The following is a 25615-nucleotide window of genomic DNA, read 5'->3' as shown; positions in this document are numbered from 1 at the left end:
GGCTAAGATTGATACTGCCTTACTGTGTTGAGCTGGTTTCTTTAGAGCCTTTAAACAGAAATTTCAGGCTCATTTCAGGACTTGTGTCTTTGATAAGAAATGTAAATTTCAGTTTATTGCACAAACTTTTATGTATGGGATTTCTTAGGCAAATGAGCTTTTAAATACAATGAAATTGTTTTGTTTATGAAATACCGTGTTTTGAAGAACTAAAACAGGAATCTTTCTCTTATAGAACTGTGCAATGTTGTCAGCTGTTAATGCTCATATTTATAAATAGGTCACCTTTGTTTGAAAAGCATACAAGGTTTTCTAACTCCAAATCTTTCCAGCCACAGTATTGCTACATTAAGCAGAACTGTCAAAGATAAAACAGAACCAATACGATTGTCTAGACTGAATGTTAATCCTTTCTTGTAACATTGGTTAATAATCATGTCTTTTTACCTCTTCATACCTACTTGGTTTTAAATTGTTATAAAAAAAAGAAATACTGTAATACCCTCCTAGATAGTGAAGAGTTTAAACTACTGATGATATCTTCTAAATACCCCTTAGAGACCTATAACCATATACCTGATACCTCATGGAAAATTATTTCTCTGCCTGTGAATGGCAGACTCAGTAATCAGACTGTGTTTGGGTTGGGGGTGGCATGCACTAGAAATATTTATCTAAAGTGATCGATTATTATAATTGTTAGGTAACGTTTATTCATCTGAAATGCTGAACAAAAAAATGTTCTCTTTGGAGTTTTAAATTTTTTACCGGCTGTAGTATATTTATCACTTTATTTTTCTCCCCTTGAATTTTAACATTTTTTAAACTATATTTATTTAGATATTTTTCTAGTATAAGTCACATTACTATACAACATCTGGTCTTTGTTCAGTGGAATGACTTTTCTTTCCCCTGGTCAACTCCTATAAGTCATAACACTGCTTAGTTAATGGAACACTCAGTTTCAGACATTTACTTTATCAGTTCAGCAATAAGCTACTAATATTCTGAAGATAAATTTTTAGCAGCACCAGTATCCAGGTGTATATGACCAAATTCAGAATTGGGTCTCTCCTAATAGCCTTTAGCCCTCAATCTCCTCCCAAAATGTGAAGACTGGCATGTTACTTGGAATTAGAACAAATGTTCACTCTTAAAAAAAAACCTGTAATAAACTATAAGTATGGATTCTTATTTTCAAATAGCAAAGTCAGCTTATAAATAGGATGACCATATGATATGTCCCAGTAGATAATTATATATAGTGTACCCCCAAAATGTATACACAGTTCAACAGCTGATAACTCACTTAATTTTCACTCCTTTTCAGGTTTAACTGATTTGAAATAATGGGAGAAGCCAGACTAAGCTTTGAACGAAGAAAATTTATCCTAAAGTGCCACTAGACTTTTTTTTGTGGCGATACATAAAAGATAAAGTTTATGGTACAAAACTGACAATAGTCAACGAATTGAGGGCACACAAATACTGGATGAAATGATTCTTGATGTTTGCGATTCCATTGCTTAGTATTATCAGCAGTGCCTGGACCAGAATGGTCATCAGTTTGAAAACAGGCATTGACAAAAAAATTATTCATTTCTGTAGATTCTTTTAAATTTTGAAAATGAACTGTATGTTAATAAACATTGACTTTATAATCATTCAAAGTGTGTATACATTTTTTTGGGACACCCTATATATATTTTTTAGATACTTTTTATTGGTGAGACATTTTTATTGTTTTAAGAGAGTTCTCTAAGTGTCTAAATGTAGTATATTGAATAAGAAATCACGTGCTTTGAAGTTAGGAATCATTTATTTGTTTTCTGACCTTTGACAGGTTAGAAAACCTTTCTGAACCTCTTATTTCTGTTAAATGGAGATAATAGCAATACCTAACCGATAGAGTTATTGTGAAGATTTAAAGTTGATAACATATAAAAATGTCTTCTAGCTGCAAATTGCTATGTATGAGTCATTATGTCATGCATGTGCTCCTGAAAATTTAATTTAAAATGAATAATTTTATCTAGTTAAGGGGAAATTGCTATTTAACAGAGTATAGACAATCTTTTATAAGTGTTTTACTGAAATGAGAAGCAAGGATAATAGTAGTTGGAGATATATGTGGAGTTGAGAGGGGCTGAAATTTCAACATATTTGTATGTTGAAAAGAGTGATCTAATAGAAAGTGAAAAATAGATGATACTGTACAGAGGGACGAGATCATTTCCTTGAGTATACAAGAAGGCATAGGATCTAGAATACAAATGGAAAGATTGGCCTTAGATATAGTCTAAGGGACACAAATATTTCCCTAGTCTGTTCACTTAGATGAAAAAATGCCAACAACATAATTTACGTATAGTAGTAAAATCACAGATCCCAAGTTCACTGAATTTTGGGGAAAAAATTTGTGTAGATACTACCAGGTCAACATACCAAACATGTTCGTCTCCCCAGAAAATTATCTCCTGCCTCTCTTTAATCCATCCCACTTCCTGCCCCACCCAGGCAACCATTTTCTGGCTTCTCTCAGTAGAAATTTGTTTTGCCTATTCTAGAACTTTATATAAATAGAATCATACAGCAAATACTCTTTGTGTCTGATTACTTTTATGTGATTATTGTTTAATAATTTTGAGATTCATCCATTTTGATGTATCAGTAGTTTGTTTATATTCATTGTTGAGTAATATTCCATTGTATGGAAATAGCAACAGTTCTCCTGTTGATGGACTTTGGGTTATTTCTAGTTTTTGGTTACTATAAATAAAGCTGCTATGAACATGTTTGTATAAGCCTTTGTGTGGGCTTGGGTAAATACCTAGGCATGGAATTGCCGTCCTAAGATAGATACATATATTTAACTTGAGAAGTCACCAAACTGTTTTCCAAAAAGGAAAACTAAACACATTAGAATTCCCACAATTGGTGGTGTTAGTGTTCCAGTTATTCCACCTTCTTGACAATGTTTGGCATTTTTTATTTTCCCCATTCTTGTGCGTGTGTAGTTATATTTCCTTGTGGTTTTAGTATGTAGCTCCATGATGGCTGATGATGTGATTATAAGCCACTTGCTTTTCTTTTCTTTTGAACTGTGTGTGAGTATATATATATGGATGGATGTATATAAACACATATATACAGAGAATATATTGCTTATGATTTCATTTCTTTGATATCTACTGAGGTTAGTTTTATGGCCTAGCCTATATGGTGTATTTTGGTGAATATTACATACGTGTTTTTGAAGTCTTTAATTTCACTCAACAATACTTTGAGGTTTTCAGTGTAGATGTTTTGCATGTCTTTCATTAAATAGATGAATATGGCAGTTGATGGGGGTAGTGGTCTATAAATACCATTTAGGTCAAATAGTTTGTTTTATGTACCGAATTATGGCTAATTACTATTATTTAATTAATATATAACTCACATACCATAAAATCTACCATTTTATATGTACAGCGCTGTGATTTTTAGTTTCTTTGCAAGGTTGTGCAACCATCACCGCTAATTCCAGAACATTTTAATCATCCCCAAATGAACCCTCATATCTATTAGCAGTCAACCACTAATCTACTTTGTCTCTGTGAACTTGGCATATTCTGGACATTTCAAAAGTGGAATCATAATATTTGGCTAAGGGTTTTCAAAGCTCATCTGTGTTGTTGCATGTATCAATGTTTTCTTCTTATGGCTAAATAATATTCTTTTGTATGTATACATCACTTTTTATTCACCCATTCATCAGTTTATGCTTATTTTTATTTCTACTTTTTGTTTATTATGAATACTGTTATAAACATTCATGTTTAAGTTTTTATCATGTCACATGTCTTCATTTCTCCTGGATTTCTCTCTTCTTCATACTCCTATATGCTTAGGAGTAGAATTGCTGGGTCAAATGGTAATGTTATGTTTCCTTTTTTGAGGAACTGCCAAACTTCTTTCCAAGCTGGTTGCATCATTTTACATTTCCGATAGCAATGTGTGAAGATTACATTATTGCTAATACTTGTTACTGTCTGCCAATCTTTGCTGAGAGACTCTGCGTGCTTATTGAGGTGTATCTTCAACTCTCCACCAGGCTTACAACTCTGCCTTAGTCTGCATTTCCTGCTTGTGCAGGACCCCATGCTCAGAAGTGATTGCTTAGAGCCTTTTCTGGTCTCTGTCATATCCATAGCCTTGGGCAAATGTACATAGCACTCTAGATAATCAGGAACATGCAGAACTTTGCAAAACCTCTTTTGGACATCGCATGCCCCCACCAAGAAGATGGAGTTATTAGTAGGATGGTTGTTGATAGAGAAGAATCATATATGAAGCTGAAGTTTCTGGATTTAAAGGGAGGATGATTGGCATAAGAGTTAAGGACACTCATTATTAGTATTTACCACCATAAGTGTAACTAAACATTTCTAATGTCCAGAGAGCTAATCAACATTAATATACCAATAGATAAGAAAAGTTTTTCTCTGGAACTTTTACTCTAATATCTATGTCAGTGCATACGATTTGTTAGGTATCCAAAAAAGTAATATAGTATGGGTTTATGTTGGCTGGAGCCGTGAATTATGAGACTTAAAAAAATTATGGACCCCCCCCCAAAAAAAAGCCATTCAGAATATTTTATCCTAGCATCTATTCAAGGAAAAAGACAGTGCTAATGTTTGCAACAAAATTAGTAATTCCAGCATGGGTCAGTCATAGTTTTTGGCCATAGTAGACCCCATGTTGTTCACATCTAGTAAAACAAGATAAAAATAAATGCTTACTTACATAGTGCCTTCATCATTTAAGAGGAGTAATACATATCTTAGTATTTACTGGCCTGGACTCTAGTTTATATGTGTTTTTATTTAAGAAACTAGCCATTTTAAAGAATTAGTGTTTTAACAGAGTTCATCTGTCACATTACAAATAAAGTCATACAGTAGTTTCTCAGTTTTGTGCAGTGATGGAGAGGAAAACGACATGAGTAGTTTAAAGTCATTTGCTTTTATAAATAACTGTATAGTTTTTACTTAACTGGTTGTATGAAGACACCTTTTATGTGCTACTTTAAATTCCATTGTTCAGACCTCTTACACTTACTCAGGCATTGTTGCTGCAATAGGTTCTTTATAGGCTTTGAACCATTGCAACTTGACAGCATCTCTCATCAGGGACCGTGCTGCATACTTCTTGGAATGCAGGACAATAGTGAATGTATAAATTCTTCTTCTTTTGTCCTTTAGACAAGAAGCTCTGAATAACATTTCATATGGTTTTCTAAAAGATTGCGCAATAGTCACCTAACTATATATTTCTTATTGTAAATCATATTACAGCAAGGTATGGGGGTAGGTGGGGACACAAGCTTCCACGTTCTCCACTCCTCCAGGACTTCCTCCATGCTCTCTAATAACTTTCAGTAGTTGGGTGTCTTACTAGTTAGAGTTAATTATTATGTTTATTGAATATAAAACTTTGTTGTAAGAGATCTTAAAAAAAATTAATTAGATTTAGCCATTTGCTGTTGAGTATTAGGGAAAAAAACGACATGATCTGGGTTCTTGTTACATTTTATTTCATCCAATTTAAAAGTCAGCATGCTTCCTGGCCAGTGTGCTCAGTGGTTGAGTGTTGTCCCATGCGCCAAGAGGTCACTGGTTTGATTCCTGGTCAGGGCACATGCCTGGTATGTGGGCTCTGTCCCCAGTAGGGGGCATGCAGGAGGTACCTGATCGATTTCTCTCTCATCGAAGTCTTTCTCCTCCCTTCCTCTCTCTCTCAAAAAAAAAAAAAAAGTCAAATGTCAACATACTTTCTAAATAAATGGATTTGTGCTACCTCTAAGTTGTTGTCCTACATGTAATAGGCAAATCAAAGGTTTATTTAACTAGTATGTTAGGTTTATTTTCAAGACGAGGTAAAGATATTTATATTTGTGTGTATTTTACACATCAGCTTATTTTCAGAAGTATTTCTAACTTGTGCTTTTATTTTGTTTTGTATTTTTTTAGTGAAAATATTCTCTTTGGAATGGGAAATCCTCTTCTTGACATCTCTGCTACAGTGGATAAGGATTTCCTTGATAAGTAAGTATTAAACTCTTCATATGTTCTAAGCGAAACGTATCTAAAGAGAAACTGATGAAAACTCTAGAATTGAATTTACTGTGTAACACCTTCAAATAGAGAAAAACTCAGGTAACTAAAACCTGTTAATTGCAAGGGCACTATTGTTATTTATTGAGTAATTGACCACAATTTTCCCTGGGAAAACTTGGTACATTTGTTCATTCCTATTGTTATTTTCACTTAAAATTAATTTTTTTATTCTTTGCAAGGAAGAAGTATATATGATATATCTAATGATTTAATTCCCAATTTTCCAAATTAAAAAATCCCCCAAATTTGAAAATTACTGTCAGTGGAGCATTTCACCCAAAAGCAGCAAAATATACATTCTTTTCAAGTGTACATGGAACATTTTCTAGAATAGACCGACCACATGTTAGGACACAAAACAAATCTTAATAAATTTAAGAAGATTGAAATCATATCAAGCATCTTCTCTGACCATAAGGGTATGAAACTAGAAATCAATCACAAGGAAAAAACTGAAAAACACACGAAGATATGGAGGCTAAGTGATATGCTCCTAAATAATGAATGGATTAACAACAAGATCAAGGAAGAAATAAAAAGCTACCTTGAAACAAATGAAAATGAGAATACAACAACCCAAAACCTATGGGGCACAGTGAGAGCAGTCCTAAGAGGAAAATTCATAGCATTACAGACCTACCTCAAGGAACAAGAAACATCTCAAACAATCTAACTTCACACTTAAAAGAACTAGAAAAAGAATGACAGACAAAGCCCAAAGTGAATAGAAGAAAGGAAATAAAGATCAGAGCAGAAATAAATGAAATAGAGTCTAAAGAAACAATACAAAAGGTCATTGAAACCAAGACTGACAAACCTTTAACCAGACTCATCAAGAAAAATTGAGAGAGGACCCAAATGAATAAAATTAGAAACAAAAGAGGAGAAGTAACAACTGACACCATAGAAATACAAAGGATTATAAGAAAACATTATGAACATCTATATGCCAACAAATTGGACAATCTGAATGAAATGGATAAATTCCTAGAAACATGAACTCTTCCAAAATTGAATCAGGAAGAATCAAAGAATCAATAGACAGATTACAACTAGTAAAATTGAAGCAGTAATCAAACAACTCCAAACAATAAGTTCTGGACCAGATGGCTTCACAGGCGAATTTAATCAAACATTCAAAGAAGAACTAACACCTGTCCTCAAACTATTCCAAAAGATTTAAGAGGAGGGAAGACTACCACGCTCCTTTTACAAGGCCAGCATTATTCTAATTCCAAAACCAGATAAAGGCACCACAAAGAAAGAAAATTATAGGCCAATATCCCTGATGAACACAAATGCTAAAATCCTAAACAAAAGGTTAGCAAGCCAGATCCAGCAATACATTAAAAAGATCATATACCATGATCAAATGGGATTTATTCTGGGAATGCAAGGTAATTACAATATCTACAAATCAGTAAACGTGATACACCACATACACAAAATGAATGATAAAAATCACAATCATATCAATAGATGCAGAAAAGCATTTGATAAAATCTAGCATCCACTTATGATAAAAGCTCTCAGCAAAGCAGGAATAGAGGGAACACAACATAATAAAGGCCACATATGACAAACTCAAAGCCAACATCATACTCAAAGGGCAAGATCTAAAAGTGTTTCCCTCAAGATCAGGAACAAGACAGGGATGTCCACTTTCCCCACTCTTATTCGACATGGCACAGGAAGTCCTAGCACAGCAATCGAACAAGACGAAGAATCAAAAAGCATCCATATTGGGAAGGAAGAAGTAAAATTGCCCTGTTCGCAGATGACATGATACTGTATATACAGAACCCTAAAGATTCCACCAAAAAACTACTAGAACTGATAAATGAATTCAGCAAAGTAACAGGATACAAAATAAATACTCAGAAGTGGGATTGCTGGGTCTTTTACTCTATGGTGATTGAACCACCAGACTGTTTTCCATAGTGGCTGCACCAGTCTGCATTCCCACCAGCGGTGAATGAGGGTTCCCTTTTCTCCACAACCTCTCCAACCCTTGTGATTACTTGTTTCATTGGTAATAGCCATTCTAACAGGTGTGAGGTGGTATCTCATTGTTTTTTTGATTTGCATTTCCCTAATAGCTAGTGAAGTTGAACATCTTTCATATATCTGTTGGCTATTTGTATGTCTGTTCAGGTCCTCTGCCCATTTTTTAATTGGGTTGTTTGTTTGGTGTTGAGTTTTATGAGTTCTTTATATATTTTGGATATTAAACCTTAAAAGTCAAATACCATATAAAAATACAAAGAGAAAGTGCAAAATTTGAAATATTATCATGTGTAACCACTGTTACTCTTTTGATAAAATATGTTGTGTAACCAGTGTTAACTATTTTGATAAGATGTGCCTCCAGGCATATCCTACTTAGCATATGCAACCTAGAGATACATGGTTGTATTTGTGGGATAATACTGTGTTTAGTCTTAGGTAATTTGTTTTGTTTTCACTCTACACTATGTTTCGGATGTTTGTTTTTAAAAGTTCATGCAAATGTGATCAGAATGATTATCATCTAGCAGCTGTGTGCTGACACCACTGGGCGCTCAAATAGTTTCTTTTTTTTATTAGCTGCTGATCCTGAATGTCCAAATGAAGTTCTATTTTTCATTTTTATTTTGGGAGATTTTAAATTTTTAACCATGATTTTTACAGTTATTATTTGGAGATTAAAAAGCAAACTTTTCCACCCTATTCATAAAAGATAGATACTTCCCTTATATTTCTGACCATTTCTTTCAAAATACACTTGAAAATGTTTCTCTTAGACTGTGTTTAGCTTATATTTCAGACCATGTTTAGATAAGTGTTTTGCATCTGAACTGTGTGAATTATCCAGGAATGGTTTTCTAGGTACTATAAAAAATGAATTAAATATATACTTATTAGTATCTTACACTATGAGAATGACTTAAAATTCTTCTGATAAAATATTTATGTTATTTTGATTCTGTTTTTTAAAAATGTATTTGGCATTTCAAATAGAAAATGATCAATATAAAACTAGTACTAGTTAAAAAAGAAACTAGTATTAAAGGTTTTTAAGGAAAAATGTTGGTCCTTTGTTGCATCCTCTGTCCTTGCATTTACCCCATTCCCCATCAGTGCTGTTTTTCCAGAAGAAACCATTTTTAATTCCTATTAGCTGATTTTCCCCAGTATCTGTCTGTTTCTAAATAATACACTGATACATATTGCTAAGTGTGATTTTCATAAAGGTGCTTGATTGGAGAGGCAAAGGATAGACGTTCCTTTAATGTAAGGAAAGGACACAGAACGTGGTTCCGTTAGGACGGCTTCCAGTTGAGAGACTTAGCACTTTCACCAAATTATAAAAAATTCCTTTAATGAAAATATGTGGCTAGTCATTTGGAGTCATTATCAACTTTTAAAAAAATAAAACCATAAAGAGAAAAATTAAAGAATACAAGGAGTATAACTCTATTTGTTAGGTTTAAATCTAGTTTAATTCTTTTTCCCTCAGCTTTTACTAATTGAGGTTTAATCCTCTAGTTTACTAGCGAGAATTTAAAATATTATTTTCATAATCCTTGTACTTGTGCTATTATTTTCATTCTAACCCTGTGGTTTACTCTTAATCTGTTTCTTTGTAAGCCTCTTAAATTTCAGCTTTAATATGAAACAGTGTTATGGTGATTAACCCTTTTGGCCTCCCTTTTCTTCCTCTCTAGTTTGTTTTAATCAACCTTTATTTTTTAATTGCAATTAAACTGATTTAAAATATTACCATATGCATGCTGTCTACCTGATTCTGCCAATTCTATACAATTTTGCAGGACGCTTTTAGGATTCTTTGGACTATGTGGTAATGTTTGTAGATTTCTAGGAATTTTATTTGTTTAATTCTCTGAAGGCAGTCTTAGTTGCGAGTACTTATGGAATAATTTATTTTCACCCTGCTGTGTTGCAAGTTCTAGCTTGGCACCAACTACCTGTGCGACATTGGGTAGGCATTTCACTTACGACTGGGCTGTTTGTGGACTTCACAATCTCTTCAAGGACCTTAAGGCCTGAAATTCGGTGTTACCCTAATCTCCAGGGGAAAAACACGTTTGAATAAACAGTGTTTGATTCAGTCTCATATAAAAGGCCCAAATTTTATTTTATTACACTACTGCTGTTGCTGATATCATAATAGTTATCTGTAATGTATTAATACATTTTACTTATGTTCTGATATTAAATTATAAACCTAAATAACAATAGCGTTTTCCCATTGCCATGGTGGAAATGCCACTGCGGGATTTTATTGTCTTGCACGAGGCACGTCTTCCATAATCAGCTCTGCAGCGTTAGTTAAGGAGAGTGCTCTTGTCCTCTCCCAGCTCTTCTGCTCTCCCTCCCTCCCCTCCTCTTCCTGCTTAACTTGCCACCTGTTGCTGTCAATATTTATTCAATAATGTATGTAAATTAAATTTAAGTTTTTATATAAGAAAAGTTTTGAACTAATCTTTGAGGGCTTACATGTTCATTGATTGAAAAGTTTAAGTGAAAACTACATCCAGATGAATATTGTAACCACATTCTAAAGTGTTACATGTGTTTGTTTTTATTATACTTTTTCCTAATTTCAAAGTGTTTCAAAACACTTAGAGCTGCCCCTTCCCCTCATCCCCTCCATTTTGAACTGATTGAATCATTCATTTAAAGGGGTGGAAGCATTCAAAGGAAGAGGGGATGAGTATTTATTGTGTAGTAAGTAACGCGCTGGACACTTCATGTATTACCTTTTTGGATCCACATAGTAACCCTGCGGCATAGGTAGTTTGTCCTTAGAGAAATTAATGGCTTGCCCACTTCAAAACTAATTAATGGCAGAATCGGGATAATAACACAGGTCTCAGACTTTCAATCTTAGGGTTTTTCACTCACTCAGGTTTTCTTGGTGGGGGCTAGCTTCAGGACACAGAAGGCCCTTCCTGGTGCTTCCTCCTGCTTCCTCATCTTCCGCTGATTGGGCTGTATGTGTTTTCTCTCTGGTAAATTCAGACAGAAAAAAGTTTGAGAGCTACCACTATCCTTTTTTGCTGTATTTCTTTTTAGGGACTATGTTCATGTTTGAATCTAAGAAACGGATATAAAAGCAGAACACCTATCTAATCATGTCTTTAGGAAACAAAGCCCAACTTAAAAATAGGGTGTGCTTTGTATCATTTTGGGAAAGACATGGTAGAAAATTGAGGTATAGCTCTCTCTCTACTTTCTCCTAAGTTTTTCTCTTTGAAGTTTATTAATATAAAACATCGAATGTTCAGAGACTAAGTTAAATGTGATAAAGAGATTCAAAAGACTCTATATCTTCTGTTCTGCCAACAGCAGTAAGGTTGGCAGACCAGGACATACTAAGTGAAAATGAGAGCTATATATAGTTATAAATCTACATTTAAACATTTAACTGTTTCCATGAAAAACAGCTCCATTTCATTAGTAAGGATTATAATCCTGATAGTATATTTACCTTTGCATTTGTAATTCTAATTTATAGTATGCCTACATTCAAAGTGAACTTTAAACAGTTGTTTTAGTTTATATATAATTTTTACAATTATAGGTGTGTACTATTTCTGGTACACATTTTTATTTTTATTTTATTTTTAAAAAATATATCTTTATTGATTTCAGAGAGAGGAAAGGAGGAGGGGAGAGAGAGATAGAAACATCAATGGTGAGAGAGTCATTGATCAGCTGCCTAGTCCGCAATCCGGGCATGTGCCCTGACCAGGAATCGAACCCCTATCTGGATCCTAGGTTGATGCTCAACTGCTGAGCCATGCTCGGCTGGGCGTGGTACACGTTTTTAAAAGGTGTTTGGTAAAGTTTTTATTCTCTTACAAATAATCATCTGCCCGGCTGGGTGTGGCTCAGCAGTTGAGCGTCGACCTAGGATCCAAGCGGTCAGCGTTCGATTCCTGGTCAGTGCACATGCCCAGGTTCTGGGCTCGATCCCCAGTCGGGGGCCTGCAGGAGGCAGCCCATTAATGACTCTCTCATCATTGATGTTTCTCTCTCTCTCTCTCTCTCCCTCTCCCTCTCCTTTCCTCTCTCTGAAATCAATAAAGATATATTTAAAAAAAACAACACACCAAAAAACACACAAACAAATAATCATCTATACATATGGAGTTTGGTTGTAGTTTATGAGCTTTGGAAAGGTATTTAAGTTGCCTGGAAGAACAAATCATCTCTCTCTAATAGTGCCCTTTTTCTAATTTGCAAACTAAATCGATATTTTAATTTTAAAATTAGAATATTATTCTTTTAGGCAGCAAGATAGATAATTAACAACAATAGGTTATTGTAGTGGCATTTCATATAGCTATTAATCTAACTAAAATTGAGTAAAGTGGGTATTTATAAGGGAGAGTTCTATGAAAAATGAAGATCTAGATTAGTTTATGAATAAAGAAAAGCACATACATGCACACCAGTATATTTATAGACATGTAAACAAACAAACATACACATAGGCATGTGTGAAGAATTGGCCTTGCTCAAAGAGAGGTCTTGCCTTTGCTCTTGGCTTCTGGGAGGTAATCTATATCATACATGTAGAGGTATCTTTTTTGTTTAGGACAGAGTTAGCCACACCCAATAGTGTGACCAGTTATGTCATTTAGAGTGAGGCTTTGGGTCATATGGTATCAGTCAACCTGGAGACATGATTAAACCACTTGGGCAAAACAATAGATTAACCATGCCTAGATAATGAAGCTTCAGTAAAAACTCTGGACACTGAAGCGCATTGAGCTTCCCTGGTTGGCAGTACTCTATACCATATTGTCACATATCAACAGTGTGCCATGTTGATGCCAAGAGAGTAGTAATGCATCCTAGAAGCTTTGCATTTGGAACTGGCAGACTCACTGCCCTGTATGTCTCTTCCCTTGTCTGATTTTGACTTGTATCCTTTCCTTGTAATCTGTAACCTTGAGTATAATAACTTTCAGTATAATAGCTTTCTGTGAGCCCTTCCAGTGAATTATTGAACCTGAAGGTGGTTTTGGGAACCCCATGAACTTGCAGCTGGTGTTAGAAGTGAGAACAGTCTTGAGTACTCTGTCCTCAGACCTTGCGGTTTTTTGCATAGGCTAGATTTCTATGTGTGCGCAAGAGTCAGGGTAAAGATATGGAAGATAAAACTGAGAAAAACCCAGCAAAGATGAAAAAGAATAAAGGTAATTGAGATCTGATGAAAGGTTATCTGGTTTGGGTAGGGGGAAATTAGATCAGAGAAAGAAATACTGTAGGAAGAGTGATTACTTTGAAGCTTGTTAGAGATTAGAGAACTCATTTGCCTAGAGAATAGTTCAGAATGGATCTTAAAATTTATTGTTGAGGACCTGGAGGTGTACTGTGTGAATTAGGAGAGTAAAATCTTCCTTTTGGTAATTTGATCAAAATCAGGCTATCCTTGCCTGCTTCCTGCCTCTATGGGCACTTTGTTCAGGCCTCCTTCACTGTTCCCTTCAACTTCTCATCCTTTGTTAGGGGAAAATACTGCCTCAGGACATGGCTACCAACCTTGAACTGCTTCTGTTTAACAAATTTTAATTTCACACCATCCTTTGTGGTTATTTTAGTCTCTGAGTTTGCAAGGTCGCCATGCTGGCCTGCCCTGAGCTTTTCAGGTTTAATATGTAGCCCCTTTTTGTCCACAATTGTAATGGTAAATAAAATTGACCAATTACTCTTTTAGAGGACTCTAGATAACATAATGGTGTGATACCTGTCGTCATCCTTTTCTAAAAATACATGAACAAGCTTTTTAAAAATTTTTATTTTTATTAAATTTATTGGGGTGTCATTGGTTAATAGGATCATCTAGGTTTCAGGTGTACATTTCTATGATACGAGATCTGTATGTTGCACTGTGTTAAAAAAGCTCTTTTTAACATTTAAAAATTTTACATTTTTTTCTGTTTAAGTTTGTATTTATGTTATACTTTTCCCCACATATTTTATCCTTACATAATGTATTTTTATGTAGAAATTATACTTTGCATGTAGTATATTATGAAAGTAATATTTTATGCATATTGATCACCCTATCATGTCTCTTCACTAAAAATATATATGCAAATTGAATTTAAATAAATACTTCCTAGTCATTAAATTATAATTAGCATGTAGTTAGTTAAACAACATAAATATATTAAAATGTTAAGTAATTATGAAACAGAAGAAAATGAAATTTTTGGAAATGTGTCTTTTGATGAATGGGTGAAGTTAATTTTTGTTTTTAGTTCAGCTTTTTGTGGATAAATAATACATATTGCTGCAATAAGACAATGTTCGGCATCATTTTATTTCCCTTTTTTCATTTAGAGGTGTAAGTGCTGAGAAAAAAGTTCACATAATTAATTGGATGGTAATGGACAGATTTTTGTTTCAGCTTTATCACTCAATTATTTGAACTCCTCTATCATCAAAAATTCTTTTTGTTTATCAGCTGGTAATTTGATTAGGTTACTCTTCAATTTTGTTGGAAGCAAAGAATTAGAAACCACCTGACTTGGTCATTTATTAGAGTGATTAGAGACATGTAATTCTGGAAAGTATACCAAAATTGGCTTTATTAAGATTTCTTAAATAATTAGTAGTTATATCAGTGTTCTTCTTATAAGTATATGTTTACCTTAATATTTCAGGAGGTGATGGTAAAAGTTAAATATTGTTAATTTCAGTATGCCTTTGTCAGTGTTTTTATCAGGTACCTTAAATATGTTTTAGTGAAAGCCATTCATTCAGTTTAAGGCCATCTGCCTTGGAACCTTATTGGCAAAACTGTTCTTTATTGTCAAAACAATCAGATTTATTTTCATGATAGAAAAGGTCTGGCCTCATTTTTCAGTTCAAATAAATGGCTTGGTTCGTGTTTCTGTGACAACCATCTTTTGATATTTAATCCTCAGTAGATAAATGGAAGAGCAGGGAGCCTTGTTTTAAGTTTGTCTCCTGGAAGAAATAAGGTGACTGTCTTTCTTGTTTCTGATTGGAAACTGTCTTACCTTTGTTTCACAACTCTTTCTGAAAAGAAATACATTCTCTGATGATGAATATGGGATGAAAGAGAGAAACTATTTAAATGAAAATTGCAGTCAACGTCTGCCCCATTCCATTATGTGTCTGCAAATAGAACATCCTATCACAGTTCCCCATTTATAATTTCTGGCTTCATTCTTTATAGAAATAATGTATAAAACAGGAAGCCCTGTAATCAGTTTGTGGTATTAAAGAAGGCTTTGCAGACAAAAATATGAATCCTTTCTAGTTTAGTACTTCAGAGATTTTTACATGCTAGGCAGTGCAATATAGTTCTATTCAGGGTAGGTGATAGATATGATATTCTTTTTATAAGGTGGGTAAAAGCACTTGTGAAAGGGGAGGCCAGAAAGGAGAGTCTACATGGTTACTCCACTTGGACCTCTGATCCATTGTCAGGTATATTCATTTTAGGAAAGGGTTGAATATAAGTGGAAATGGAAAACCTGGGAATTGCTGTCCATTGCTGTTGGTTTTTTTTAAAACCTATTTCAGCAGTGTGCTCATTAGAAATTCTGTTACCTTCAGCAGTAATTTGAAAGATCCCTGTTCTAATATTTATAGCAACCTCTGATTTATAGATATGGAAACTGAGACTTAAAGATGTGAAATAGTTGCCTATGGTCATTAAGCTAGTAAATGGTTCAGTCAGGAACTTCAAAACTTACTTTTTCTCGTATGTCTCACTACCTAGTACATAGTCTGGTACACAGTAGATGTTTACTATGTGTTTAATGAATGAATAACTGCTTATTTTTAATGAACTCTTAAATACTTACCATTGTAGTAGTAATGTTACTCTACACGATTTCTTGAATTTTGACCTGTTAGATGAGTAACATTACAGATGATTCACTACAGAAGAATATTGAAGATATCGTGTGTTGTCAAAGCATGGTCAAGTTGGACTCTTCAATTCTTGGGGTGGTATATGTGGAAGCGACTAATAGGATAGCAAAGAACTTGGGCAATCTTTACGTTTTACAGATTAAGACAGATCTGTAACAGTGTGGTAGTGCTTGTTTGATGGGTATCTGCTGTTGATGATACAGTCAGATGTCTATGAGTCAAATGTACTTGTATGTTTATATGACCAGTATATTTTTGTTCTGTGTTACAGGTATTCTCTTAAAGCAAATGACCAAATCTTGGCTGAAGACAAGCACAAGGAATTGTAAGTGCATTAAACCTAAGATTGTACATAGTTTACCCTGTTAATGGAGTAGATGTATATAAATAGTTTGATTTTTTAAATTATATGAAATATAGAGATATAACTAACACCGTGGCCTTAATCCTTGTAGGATTAGGATATTTATACTACATAAGGTTAACAGGAAATAATTGTTCCTATGTGCACATTAAAGTATGTAGTATTGTATACCATAATTGAGAAATATGTCATTTCATTTTCTTTCCCTAGATAAAATATTAAATTGTCACTGTTAATTTTTGGCTTTTATTTAGTTGACTTCCTCACCCTCATGGTTAAGATAGAGAAATAAAATTTTGTTTCTTTTGTTGCCTTATGAAAAAGTGCCTAGTTATTGTTTAGCACTTTAAAAAGTTTGCAATGTGAATAAAATTTTGTTTCTTTTTAAAGTTTTAATTTTCTTAGGGTTCTATCTTTCAGATAAAAATAACTATATGTGATTCTGGGATATTTCCATTCCTATTTTTCTGCCCGACAGTGTTATTTAAAAGATTACTACCTTGCAGGAGCTGTAAAGTTTTTAGTTAAAAATTACTGATTTGGGAGTTCTTTAAATTTACCTTACCTTAACCTTTTCAGTATCATAAGACTGAAAGGAAGCTAAAAAATTTTGTATGTTTCCATTTTCTAGCTTGTCTACCTTTTCCCCCAATTGTGCCATAAGAAAGTTCTGATAATTTTAATTATTATGCAACTACCTCATGTCAAATAATACTATAGAATTAAGAATTTTAGGAATTTGAGGCAAATTATACTTTCTGGTTGGACCACACTTGATAATACTGTAGTCCTACCTTTTCTATGGGGGATACTTTACTAGACCCCCCCCATGCCTAAAATCATGGATAGTACCAAATGCTATACACACACACACACACTCTTTTTTTTCATATATATATATATATATATATATATATATATGTACAAACACACACACACACTTATGGTAAAGTTTAATTTATAAATAAATTAGACACACTAAGAGATTAACAATAACTAATAATAAAATAGAACAATTGTGACAATATACTGTAATAAAAGTTATGTGGATGTGGTCTCTCTCTTACTGTACTATACTCACCCTTCTAATGATGATGTGAGATGATACAATGCCTACGTGATGAGATGATGTGAGGTGAATGGCGTAAGCATTGTGCCATAACAGTAGGCTACTATAAGGTTTACTTGAACACAAGCACTGTGATACCACGACAGTGGACCTGGTAACCCGGAGGGCTACTAAGTGACTAATGGGTGGGTAGCTATAGAGCTGGGATACATTGGGCCAAGGGATGATTTACATCCTGGGTGGGACAGGGCTGGGCAGCATGAGATTTCATTGTGCTACTCAGAATGGCATGAAATTTAAAATTTATGAATTGTCCGTCTGGAATTTTTCTATTTCTATAACCAGAAAAAAGAACTTACAGAAATTCTGAATTCACTAAATTTATTTAAAGTGTTAATTTAATATACTTATCTATTGCAAGATGAACTTTTTCAACTTTAATAGTCATAATGGTGAACTAAGTGAACAAATATAATGTACATCTAAAGGTTGAAAGAGCACAATTTTATTTATTACTATTGTTTTTTTTAATCATCCCCCAAGGATATGTGTTTTTTAAATTGATTTGAGAGAGAGAGGAAGGGAGAGAAAGAAAAAGAGAGAGACACTGATGTGAGAAGAAACATCAATCAGTTTTCTTCCATAAGCACCCTGACTGGGGATTGAACCCAAAACCTAGGTATGTGCCCTGACCAGGAACCGGACCTGTAACCTTTTGGTGTACGGATGACATTTTAATCAGCTGAGCCACCCAGCCAGGGCCACAATTTTTTCTGTATAACAAGTAGTCTTCCCTCTTAATAACTAGTGCTTACATAGCAAGGTTCTTATACTTGTTAGTATTGTGACTTGACTGATTTGGCATTACTTGATTATTTTTGTTCTTGTCGCTGCTGGCTCTCTGCTTTGTAGTTTTTGACCTGTGCACTAAAGAAAACTCTCAGTTGAATATACTACTGCAACACCAGCCCTTCATGAAAGCTGCTTATAAATAATCTCATTTGTGTTCTTACCGTTAAAATAGCCAAGATCTCTATGTGCTTAAGACTAAGCTTTTCAAAATATCGTAAGATGTAGATATAAAACAAAATTTAATTATCCAATTAATAATTCCATGCTTTATTTTCATAAAACATAATTGCTTCTTAATTCTATTCTGTTAAAGACAGTCTTGATTCATCATGATATTGCAAAAATGCAGTGATGCCATCACATTAGCCTGCTTTTTGAAAACGTACCTTAATTCTATGTGTATAAATAAGACTACAATAACTGTCTTGATAATACTTTATATGCTAAGTATTAACTGTTTCCATTTAAAATATTCTTAGCTTCTGAAATGTGGTGATCCAAATTCCACATACCCTTAGTCACTCTTGCTTTACAAATACACTTGTTATTTGTCTGGGGAATACTGATATGCAACAAAACAGGAAAGATTGGTCATCAGTGACAGTGACAGCTGTCTCTTTAAGCTGAATGGTTTTTCTCAGGTTCCTATTTTTTTAATATTCTACATACTGGAGATTCTGGGAGATGATTTTAAGTACGGAAAGCTAAACAATTAAACTTGTGGTGAGATTAATCCAAAATGATATAATTTATATTTTGCTCTATACATGGTCCAGTAATAAACTGGTTGCATTAGCCTTCTATAGATTTTCTCAGTCTGTTACAGTTTTATAAATGGAGTAATTTAAAATAAATTAGAAAAACATCACTATTTCATTCAATAAATATTTTCCACCTACTTATCAGTCAGTGTAGTAGGCACTATTTAAAGAAAAGATATTGACTTCATCTATAAATGGAGACTAACTCTCCAAATTAATATTGCTTCACATTTTAAAAGTTTCATAATTGGAGATTTTGTAATTGTGGGTTTTCTTATTGGACATATCTACATTTATGGAACCATTTTGTTTCCATAAATATCTGTTTGCTTTATGAATATCTAAATTGTATATTACCTTGAATAAAGATTAAGATAAGGAAAGTTAAAAGTTGGCTGGAGTTAGAGACAAATACCAAAAGCAATATAAATTCAGAAGTATTTATGCCACTTAACACAGGCAGAAGTAACTTGATATCGGAGGATTTTTTTCAGTTTGCTGTATAATATATAAGGCATGGAGAAAGCCTCTCGGAAAAAGATTCACATTTATTTACTTGACTTTTCAAGATAGCTGCCAAGATAAAGAGTGAATTTTTTATAAACAATTATGCTATTCTACATATGAGGTATATTTTTCCTTCTGATATTGAATGAATTCTCTTTAATGATTCTTTTTTTTTATGTCAACAATTATTTTTTCAGAATTACTGCTTTAAGGTTTAAAATTTTGTCTTGTAATAATTATATTACATTTAAGGTTTTTTTGGTCAATTTACAATTATGACAAAATGGGAGAAAATAAATGAGTTATGCAAGGGGTATGAAGCCTGAGAAAGGACACTGTTAGAACTTGATCTTTGGTTCAGTGTAAAAAGATGATAATTTTTTAGAGAACAGTGCCCAATTTTTAAACTAGCAGGGAAGACTTATAAGTATTTAAGTGGCATGTTTGAAAATATGTTAAGAGCAGTTAGAGACAATCAGTAACATCTGATATGCTCTTATATCCATCATTATTAATTTTGTTACTTAGCAGTTCTTTGAAAACCTCAAGATTGTTTTGTAAGAATAATATAAGAACTGATTGACTGTAAAGCTAATAGATTTTGTTCATGGTAAAATGTATTTGCTTAATGCAGAAGAGGGGTGGGAGAAACCTGGCAAGCAGAAAGTCAAAATTGACACTATTGAAATAAAGAACATCTAGGATCAACAAGATTAAATGGTTGTTGTCAATATTCATAAATAAGATCCAGTATTTTAAATATCATAAACATTTTTATCTTCTCTTTCTCAAAGGCCTCTTTTTCATATCTTTTAAATTATAGAGCTTTGAGTCTAGAGAAATGAACTTTAGAACTAATATCTGTAATTTATAATGAAATTAAGTGAAAATTCACGGTGATAAAGTGACTAGTACAAGTTACACTTTAATGACAATTGCTGGGTAAAGGTCCAAAAAGGATCAGAGAAAAGTCACTAACCACATCTGGTGTAGGTTAATGAACTGGAACTTTTAAGAAGCGGCTAGGCATGTCCAGCTGCTGGAGGAACTCTGAAGAGGGTGGGTGGGTTGTTGGCTCTCTGCAATTTTCAGTGACCATCTAATGAAAGACTTGGGCCTGGTTGGAAAGGTGAGCTGGAGGTAGAGTGGGGGATAAGTAAGGACAAAATGCCCATACCTTTCTGTCTTTCAGTACCTCTAACGAATAACTACCTTTGGAGTGAAATGGCAGCTGCTTTACTTGCAACTCTCAAATTGTAAACAAATTTCTCCTGTGGTTAATCCTAACCTGAAACCATATAGAGAAGGAAGTTCTGTGAAATGTAGTTTTAGTTAACACTGTATCAAACTATATCACTTAGTTTAATCACTTAATCTTCTGATTTTAATATCCTTATTTGTAAAATGGTAATAATTCTATTTTATTTTATTGTTAAGGATTAGATGAAATTATATATATGAAACAGCTTTGAATTATGAAGAATCATGTAAAGCTTAGTTGTGATATAGGTGTTTGTGAGTACGATGAGGTTTATAAAAACCTCTTGGACTGGCCTCTGCTCTTGGAGATGTCTTTCAAGTATCATTGTGAGTTTACATTAGTGCTTTGTGATTTTATTATTGTCTGTTTAGCAAATGATTTCTTTAACTAGCTACTACTCTTTTAGTTTATTCAGTAGTCCCTACAGGTATAGTTTCTGAGTTTCTAGCATAAAATTATTTAGAAAAAAAGAAGGGTAATGGTCTTTTTTGGTCTCTATCTCCAGTTTTTTTTTCAGGGAGAGGGAAAGTTAAGGTGTTTCCCGTAACTTTATTCAGAGCTTTGCAGTCCATGTGTAGCTCATTGATCCTTTGCTATAAATAATTTACTTGACAGTATTTCACTATGTGATATCTATGGGGTGAATATTCAGTGGGGCCAGCATGGAATGGAGGGAACAGAAAGGGCTGGTATGTTGAATTCTTTTTCTCCTTGGTCTGACACAAACAGGAGTATTTTGGGAATGAAGCTCTGACAGATATCTACCTGAAAAATAAAGTAAGGGTATGCCAACACTGTCTATATCCTCTTAAAGATTGAGTTAGATTTGGGGGGAATGGTATGGATTTGGGAAATTTTTAGTATCAGCAACTAATCTAATCCTTGAAAATACTTTCTCTACTGAATATAATTATTGATTTCTTTTTGGAAAGTATTGGACAATTAAATAACATCTATGTGTTAAAGAACAAGAGAAGAGAGCATTATTTAATTACTTTTATGCTCTAATTTAATTTTCACAGCAACCTTTTGAGGCAGATATATATTCCCATTTTACAGAAAGACTGGGCCTTAGACTGTAACTTGTTTATAGTAGAAAAGGGTGGATTGTGATTTGATTTAAGATCTTTTTTATTGATTTCTACTTTGCCTAAGTTCAGTGACTTAGGAAAGAGAAGCTTTTTTTACTTTTTTGGAGGAATTATATTATTTAAAACAATATACCTACTTTATGGTGTTTAAAGGTATTTATGATGAATATTACATTTTATAAGTTTTAAGAACTAGTTTACTAGAAATATCCCATAGTTTGTAGGTAATACAGTGTTTCTGATGGCTAAGGTAGAATCTTAGAGAATAATCTAAGCTAATGTTGATCAATAGAAATCTAATATTTTCAACAGATGAGGTCTTTTCTTGAAGTTCTGTGTGTTATCAATTTCTTGTTTGTGGTACTAGCTCCCTCTGTAGAACTTCATTAAGATTGCAACCTGACCTTTTCAGTTATTTGGCAAAGTTGAAACATGTCTAGAATAGATTATAAACTTTTCTTTTAAATTTCACTTTATATCTTAATCACTTCCAAATGTTTTTCTTGTGAAACTATTACCTTTATAAAAAGTCTCACTTTTTACATACTAAATTTTAATAGCACATATGAAATTAAACTACCTTCTTCAAACATTCCTACTACTTTAATGCTTTGTTCGGGAAGGCCAGGGAGACATGTGATTTCTAGGTCTGTAAATCTGTGTTGGGTAAGATCACAGCAGGTAGAAACAAGCCTGATAGAAAATTCTGGGGGGAAATGTTTTGTAGTTTAACTGGATTTTATGTGTCATATTTGCAATTATCTTTTTTCCCGTTTTTTAAAAAAATGTTGGAATTGTTGAATTGGATGGGAAAATGTTTATTAAAGAATTCCATCCCCCCCTCCCCCCAAAATAGAAAATGTCTGCATGGTAGAAAGAGCAAAAGAAATATTTTCTCAAGATCCCAAATAATGCAGAAAATATGCTTCACATATATAATTTGCATAAATTTATTCTCTTTCAAGGAAAATCTTTTGTTACCAAATCCTACCAACAATATCCCTTTGCAGGAGTGTGAATGGATACCTCTTTTATCATTACTTTTTCTCTGTTCTTTTTCAAACTATTTTATATTTAAATATTAAATTGTATAATTAGCTCTTCAAAGATGTTTTCCCTGCTAGAATGAAGGGCAGAGGAAATGTGATTGGCTTTCAAGATGTAATTTAGAAATATGGGCAAGCTGATGTCAACCATGAAGCTAGGGACTATGTACCTAACATAATAATGAGGTTAGGCAAGAACTGAAGTTTTTAGGTTCTTTCAATTTATAAAAATTTAACTATACTCTCTTCTAAGTAGGATCGAAGGATGTTGTTAGGATCATGCATGAATAGACTTTTAAACAGTTTTGTAGGATAATTATCTTTAAAGCTTTGTTAATCTCAAACATTTATTATTCTGTTAAGGTCTGATGTAGTTTACACAAGCACTGGAATGCATTATGGTGGCACAAAGAATAAGGGTGATTCTTACTCTTTTTATATTTGTTGACCTTGATTGAATTTGGTATCAGAGAATTGTTTGAAAGAATATGATCAAACCAGTTTTAGTAATATAACAAATCCATCCTTTGTTATTTTAAAACAAATACTATGCCCTTGAAATAGTAATATTGTTTTCCTATATCAGTAAAATGCTTATATCAATACATAAGTATTTTTTGGTTGGTTGTGTTTTTTTTTATAGTTTTTATCTTTCAATCGGTTGCCTTTTCAGTCTTTAAGGGAAACTAACTAATCTGCCATTAGTCTCAGAAGGAATCTGGAGTGGACTGCCTTTACATTGTTATTGGCTATGTAAGTCCATGTCATTTTGAATTTGGTTAAACCTGTATGTTACATGTATAGTAGTGCTTTCCAGTGTCAATACTTCTATATTATTTATTTAAATTTTTCTTTATGTTAACTTAAAAATTGGCCTCATCTTATTAATAGAGTTTTAAATATTTATTAAAATATAAAAATAAAAAAAGTTTGCCACTTAAAATGGTCTCAAATACAAGTTGACTTCATGTGCTTTCTGATGTGATACACTGAGAAAGGCAGAATATCATGTGTAGTATTCCTACCAAAAAAAAACAACACACCCCAAAAAGCATGAATCTGATTGTAAGGGAAACAACAGACAAACCCAAATTCAATGAAACAGCTGGCCTGTACTCTTTAAAAGAGTCACTGTTGTGGAAATAGAAAGACAGAAACTTTTCCAGATTAAGAGAAACCAAAGAAACTAACAGCTAAATGTAATGCATGATCCTGGATTATGTCCTGAGAGGAAAGGTGGGTATTATGAAGGACATTGTTGGCAAAATTGAATATGGACTTATAGATTAGATAATAATATTGTAGCAATGTTAAATATCCTGAATTAATAAATGAGCTGTGGTCATGAAATGGTCTTGTTCTTGGGAAATAACACTCAAGTATTTGGGGGTAAGGGGTATTAATGTTTGCAACATACTCAAAAGGTTCAATGATAACTAAGTGTAATAATAAATAGTTAATATATTTAATGAGAGAAATGAGTCAAATTGTATTATAATGTTAACTTAAATGCAGGTGAAGAGTATATAGGGGTTATTTGTACAATTCTTGCAATATTTTTGTAAGTTTCAAATAATTTCAAAATAAGTTAACTATGAGTCTGTTTCTGTTAAGTTTGTTCCTTTACATTGTTCTTTAGATTTTACATATGAGTGAAATCATATCATCAGTCTTTCGTTTTTTATATCTAAGTTATCTCATCATGAATGTAATCAAATTTCACAGCAGATTTCTTTAAGAAAATCAGGTAGACTCCTAGATATAATTTGTTGCCTATTTTATTATTTCTTAAATATCACCAACTTGTTTTTTTAGCAGAGAACAGAAACTTTGTTTTTCTCCAACATTTGGATTGACTGTTTATAAGTGCCTCTAATTCTAGCAGCTATCTAGTGTTGGGATACATTTGGGATAATATCTGTGACTGCCCTCTTCGGTCTGGATCTGGGAGAATTTTATATGCCAATTTTAGGTTTCTTTAATTAGAATTCTTTTCTTCTTTTAAAATACGTAGTAGATGAGGGCATAAACTTTTTCCGAACTAGTTCTTTCTAAAGTCAGGAGATTTATATACTACTTGTAGTATGATGCCTTTGTTTGTAAGTAACAGACACCCAAAACAAAGTGACAATCTATAAATGGAAACTTACTTAACACAATAAATATGGAGGTAAGGGTTGGTTAATTGGTTGGTTAATTCAGTGCTTCAGGAACATAATCAGGGAGTCCTGGGTCTTTATGTTTTTCTGCTTCCCATTCCCAGTGTCTTTTAGGCTGATACTCCTCATGATTACAAATGGCTGTTGCTGTTCTTAGAGGTTTGATATAGTTGATAATATCTAGAGACTCACAGGAAAATATTGTGGTCTTTTTTAAAATGAAGAACTTTCCCAGAATTACCCCAGCATATATTTCCTTAATTTATCATTGACTTCCATTGCATCACACTCCCATTCCTAAACCAGTGAGTGACAAAGAAAATAGAATGATCATGATCTGACTTATTCTAATCAAGCATCATTCCATGGGCTAAAGCACAAAGCCTTCTAATTATGTGCTCAGGCATCAGCATA

At 33.3% G+C, this 25615-nt stretch overlaps 1 protein-coding gene across 4 annotated transcripts in view; it reads left to right on the top strand.

Moving 5' to 3' along the window:
* The window catches only part of ADK (adenosine kinase), a 404427-nt gene that overhangs the window by 29003 nt on the left and 349809 nt on the right, over window positions 1-25615 (top strand). For all 4 annotated transcript variants that reach the window (XM_087824314.1, XM_087824312.1, XM_016224045.2 and 1 more), the window contains exons 2-3: window positions 6018-6092; window positions 16363-16416. In XM_087824314.1, the coding sequence (XP_087680440.1) occupies window positions 6018-6092; window positions 16363-16416 (129 nt within the window). The remainder of the gene's footprint in view (window positions 1-6017; window positions 6093-16362; window positions 16417-25615) is intronic.

Source organism: Miniopterus natalensis, chromosome 14, assembly GCF_054644295.1.
Source record: "Miniopterus natalensis isolate mMinNat1 chromosome 14, mMinNat1.hap1, whole genome shotgun sequence".
NCBI classification, from domain to species: domain Eukaryota; kingdom Metazoa; phylum Chordata; class Mammalia; order Chiroptera; family Miniopteridae; genus Miniopterus; species Miniopterus natalensis.
The sequence above is the reverse complement of the archived record's forward strand: the minus strand, read 5'-3'. Positions and strand labels throughout refer to the sequence as shown.